We start from the raw sequence: 5,612 nt of genomic DNA on the forward strand, positions 1-5,612 counted from the left end.
AGGCCTGCCGGCGGGCGCGCACGAGCCCCGCGCTGCGCTTGGCCTGGTCCAGGCGGGCGGCGCTGACGGGGATGTTCAGCACGGGGTTCAGGCCCTGGAAGCTCTGCTCCATGTACGCGTTCTTCGGAGGCCCGTTGTGCAGCTTGATGGCTTCCTCTGCAAAGGCAGAAGCAAACCCCAAAGTTAGTGCATTAAAATAGCCACCACTAAGGATCTAAAGCTACAGTAAACAAAAAGACCAAGGTTTAGGGGTGAGCTGTAGCCCATTTCCCACACACTGCATCCCAGGAGTTGTGCTCAGCTCTGGCACTCCTCGTGCTCAGCACTACAGATTCTGTTCACTGTGATTCTCACCCTGCAAGTGCTGCCTTAGGAGGCAAAGCTCTGACCTGAAAACAGAGTCACCCTTATTTTCAACATGTACAACTGGCATCCCCAGAGCTGCAGGACATCCAGGACTGGCTGCACCTCGAAACAAGAAAACAGTTCAAGGACACCTGGTGTGAGAAGTCTGCCAACCCCTGTCAGACATCCAAATGCTATCATTGATTTGTCTAGGAGAAAGAGCCAAGACCTCAGCCTGTTTTGTTATGGGTTTTTTTACCCTAAACAGATGAACCTTGCCCTGCTGTGGAAAAGCCACAACATTTGTTAGCTCTATCTGCCTGCAAAACCCAGGTGGTGCCATTTGTAGCACTAAAAGGACAACACCATGGTTTTGGACAGACCAGATTCACAAGGAGGCGTAGCCCCAACATGATTCCTGGAAGTGCTCCAGTCTTCCTGGGAAAGTATTCTCTCATGACAGTTACACTTCAAGCTCCTGTGCTGAACAGTAGATCAAGACCATCCCCTAATGACACTTTGCATTGTGGTTGCTTTTCATACAGCAACCCTTCTATCTCAGCAAAATACAGTACAATACCCCAGATTTGCAATATTGCAGTTAAAATCAGTATTGGGCTGTGACAATGCTTTCAGAGACCTAAACTGGGCACTGTGGGTCAGGCTGCCCCTGTCAAAGGTCGGCTGACTTCTGAGAGTCTGAGTGCACCAAGGCGCTACTTATAAAATCACAAAGGGACCCTCCAAAAATGTTCACCAAGTGCCTGTTGGGAGCAAATTTCCAAGCATTTCTTTTCGCTCTCAGCTGCCTTCCCCAGCATCCTCGCTCTGGCAGCACGGAGGATGTGTTTAGCTCTGCCAACAGACACACTGTCTAGAACAGAAAATGGGCCCATTCAGGGTGCTGCAGGCGAGGAAAGCCACTGCGCCCCGCAAGCGTCAGAGGCCAGGAATTACACATTCATGGCTACAATTCCTTCCACATGTCCTTGTTGCTCGCGCTGCAGCCTGACACTGAGTCCTTTCTTCCATGCAGAGGATAGTATCTCAGGTGCTGGAAATAAATCCGTGTATTTAGAGGGAAAAAGGGACGTTTAATTGGAGCTTTGCTATTACATTTGCAGCAAAGTCTTTAACGTCAAACACTGTGCAAGTCTGTCACTTCGAATCCCCAGTTAAAGTGGTTCAGCACATGCCCATCACCATTATACATCATTTCACTGTTCCTGCATTTATCTAAACCCCTCTTTTTATTTTAAATGGTAGATATCCACAATAACCTGTAGCCAAAATGAGTTCAATCTGTGCACATGTGTCAGGAATGTGCTCTGCCAGAGCTCTGCAGTTTAAGAAACAGAACAAGTACACATGATTAAATTTCCTCCTTTGGAAGCAATTAAATATGGAAGACTGTTTGTCAACATATTAATTAAATAGGAACATTCTGAGTAAAAATCCCCAAATAAATAAGAGTTGGCATTACTAGCAGGATCATCTGATTGAAACAGGCAATTCAGCGAGCTTGTTGCATCAAAGCCTGCCACGCATGTGTTTGGTGCACGGAACAAGAGAGATCTTTATTCAGACAAGAAACAGAGTGAAACAGAACTTGCTGTTCTCCCTGGCTCAGCCTCGCGCTTGTCCCAGGCCTCAGGACTTGGGGGCTTATCAGGACTGGAAAGAATGAAACCTGCAGAAACTGCAGGACTCAGTGCTTGGCAAGCAGCAGAGGTTATGTTAAGTGAAAGGTGCTGCTGCAGTTGCCCACAGTGAAAGGTGCTGCTGCAGTCAAGACACACGGAGACCCCTGACCTGGCGCTGGTGGGGACTGTCTGCCCCACAGCAGAACAGCACCCCAAGTTAGGTCTCAGCACGTCCTAGAAGGAAAAAGCTGGGTAACAGCAACCTGACTGCAGAGTCACACGTACTCATCCACAGGAGATGCTGGGGACTGGACTCAGAACCCTCTACTGGAGCCTCCAAGTCTTTGTTGAACAGTTCATAGGAGAAAGTAGAGAGGATGCTGCTCATCCGAGCAATGGCAGATGGGCTGTTCCTTTTTGCATTAAAGGAAAAATGACAGGGAACCATGCTCCATAACGTACTGAGCTGGTACAGAAGAGAGACAGTGAGGCTCCCAAGCCCCGAAATGCTGTAAAAAGGAGGCTGGAGCTACTGGGCATGCTCTTGAAGCACTGGCACTTCAGTCAAGTGTCAAGAGGAAGAGCTCATGAAGAAACAATGCAGAATGTAAGGCTTGCCTCTAAATGCTTAGACATTTAAATCCGTATGGTTAGAAAAAACAATTCAAAATTAGCTGAATTGCAGACATTAAGCCAGACTTTTTTTGCCAGCCCTGTGACTTCAGGAGGACGTGTATCAATGCAGAATATATTCCACTGACTTGAAATAAAACTGTAAAAAACTTGGTTATTTTTGACCTCTATTTGTATTTGCTCTTCACTCACATGTGAGGACACATTCTCAATTGACTTTTCTTGGTCTAACTTCTTTGGATTAAACACACAACCTATAGGCAACCACACAGGCTGGGATTTCAGCATTTTTGTGTGGGTATGTTCATCATTTTGCAGAAAAAGCAAATTAGTTTAGACAGAGTGCGCTAAGGAATGAAAAATGTGGTTACCTTGGTACATATTAAGGCGTTAGACCTGTGGGTTTTTTAAAGCAACACAGAACATACAGCTTTATTTCTTTACTTGAATTGTGTTGAAACCCTCTGGCAAAGAGGTAATTTTTTATTGACATTTTGTTTGTTTTCTCTTGCAGCAAACAAGACAGTGCTTCATTTGCTCATTGTGGAGCTAATCGACTCCTTGTCAGCTGTATCTGAACTAAATTTCAAAGCAAATCCCTGTCTTCAGGGTTTTTCTCGGAATGATGATTCCAGGGCATGTCTGCTCTTCTGCAGTCATGTGCCTGCCTGCTGCTATTACTGCATTTATCAAGAACATGTCATGTTACCTCTGGTTAATTTAAAGAAATCACAGCAGTTCTGACACAAGTTGCCACCCACTTTATAATCTGTATAGATGCAATTAGAATTGATTGAGCCACTGCAAACAACCAAGGGCAAAACAAAGGTTTCCCAGTATCTGCTAATTGAGATGATCTATAAATATGGATTAGGTTAAAAGGCCGTTGAGATGCCTGAGTGCATCGCCCATGTCTGCTAATGCTGTCATCCTTGAAAGGGGTGGCTGCAGTTTGGGGGCACAGGGACCAGGCACTGGTATTTCAGGCTCCATGGGAGCAGCAAAGATCAGCAGCCCCATGTCCAGGACATGCCATCAAGCCGGGAACAGCGTGGGAAAGGTCTCTCTTAAAGCAAAAAAGGAGGTTGCTCTTTTTCACTGCCCTCCTTGCTCAAATGAGGAAGGGCTTTTTATGTATTCGTTTCTTTACAATCCAGGGTTTACTATCATCTTGAGGTTTTGGGGCTTTTTCTGCCCCAGAAGTGAACCTGCTACTGGCTCACAATAACCTATTTGGCTTTAATGGAACAGGTACTATCCATTAAATGGATGACAACTCATTATCGGCACTCCAGCTGCGAGAGCGCTGGGGAAACTTTGCTGTGAATATAAACTCAAATTTAAAAATGAAATTGCTTTGGCTTTTTCTCTTCCCCTCACTGTGACCCTGTGAATCGACCATACTTGGCCTTTAAAGAGCAGGGAAGGGGGGAAAGTGGGATGATGCGGATGCAGACACAACATTACTGAATTTGCTGTTTTCTTAGGACTTGAAGTCTGCTGGGTAGCTTGGATTATAGTCTGTGAGCTGCTGGCTAAGTGCTCTGAATGATACCTGTTGTTTGGTTCTGCCTCTGCAGTCCCTTCACAGGGGAGCTGGACATCTGTTCTTGAGTGTCCAAGTACTCAAATCCCGGTTGCCTAAAGCTGCCTGCAAGAGCCCCCCACTCCCGTGTGTCACCACTGCCAGTGATCTTACACAGGCCTACTCCCTGTTTTGTCTTCTCCACGTTCCATTCCCTCTTTGTCTCGGCACAATTATTCCTAGAGCACCCTGCTGGTCCTTGGCAGCCCTCCTGTGTCCTTACAACAAGCATGGAGTACTTGGCTTTCACACACTCAACCATATGGTGAGAACCTCAAAACGGTTGTTTAGAAGAATAAACAGGAATCTGTCTGTGCAGGAGGTAGAGGGAAGCAGACTCTGATGGAGAGAGTGAACCTGATTTCTCCAAAGGATTTATTTAACAAATTCATCTAATTTCCTTTTCTTTTCTTTTTTACTTTCTCCAACCAGGCAAATACTTGGAGGCACTCCTGAGCCAGAGTATCTGCTGAAGGCAGAACTGATCAGTGGCACAAGTCAAAATAGGGAAAATAGACACAGATTTGGATGACTGGAGGGTGAAAAGGAGCAGGAAGGAATAAGTAACATTAGATTATAGACTCTCCACTGAAATAGCTTAGGGAGCCGTATTTACAGTGGAAATACCCCAAACAGCATACTCAGTAATTCCATGTAAGATCTGATCTCTTACAGATTCAGGTTTTGAAAAGGTCAGTGAATCCGTATTTTTAAAACAACTTACATTCTATCAGTTGCACACATCTGGACACAGCATCAAAGAAAACACTCACTCTTGATTCCCTTTATGATTCCACTTGCAAGCACAGAATTTAGGCCAAAATTAATAAATAAATGGAAATAGAAAAATGAATAAGCTAGTGGCATATGCTGTTTTTATAAACTGCTAAACAGAACATCTTTGCTGGCAGCTGTCCCATGATTATTTTTTTATTTTGAATGCAATTATGAATTCTGAGAGTCATGATACAGGAATGAACGTGTTTTACTTTGATTTTTCAAAAGAAGAGCCAGTGGCTCCCTTCATGATGCTGGGAAACCAAAACAACCTTTCTGTGTTGTGCTCTGGGCTGAAGCGATGTGTAGAGAAGCAATGATTTAGGAAATCCAGGGTTGTTGTCATGCCCATGTTCTCAGGTTACGAGATGTTAGTGGCTGCTGCCAGTTCTGTGCAAACGCTTTTTAGAACGGCAAAAGCAAACTGCACACGAGATCATGGAGAGATTTTTATGTCTGAAACTTTGTGGACTCCACTTTCTTCATCTGGAGTGGATGAGGCAGAGGGGGCTGAATCATTATAGAGGAAATGACATGCAAAGTGCTAGGAAATGTATCAGTCCAGGGCAATCTTTCTGCAAGAGTTGTTTTTTCATCAGGGCAGGGGAGGGCAGGGTGGGGGCTGGTGG

The 5,612-nt window shown here is 45.2% G+C and overlaps 1 protein-coding gene across 1 annotated transcript in view; it reads right to left on the reverse strand.

Moving 5' to 3' along the window:
- The window catches only part of XYLT1 (xylosyltransferase 1), a 97,053-nt gene that overhangs the window by 691 nt on the left and 90,750 nt on the right, over window positions 1-5,612 (reverse strand). Inside the window, exon 12 of the mRNA XM_017734311.1 lies at window positions 5-156. Coding sequence (XP_017589800.1) covers window positions 5-156 — 152 coding nt within the window. The remainder of the gene's footprint in view (window positions 1-4; window positions 157-5,612) is intronic.

Source organism: Corvus brachyrhynchos, unplaced genomic scaffold (assembly GCF_000691975.1).
Source record: "Corvus brachyrhynchos isolate BGI_N302 unplaced genomic scaffold, ASM69197v1 scaffold5, whole genome shotgun sequence".
NCBI lineage: Eukaryota > Metazoa > Chordata > Aves > Passeriformes > Corvidae > Corvus > Corvus brachyrhynchos.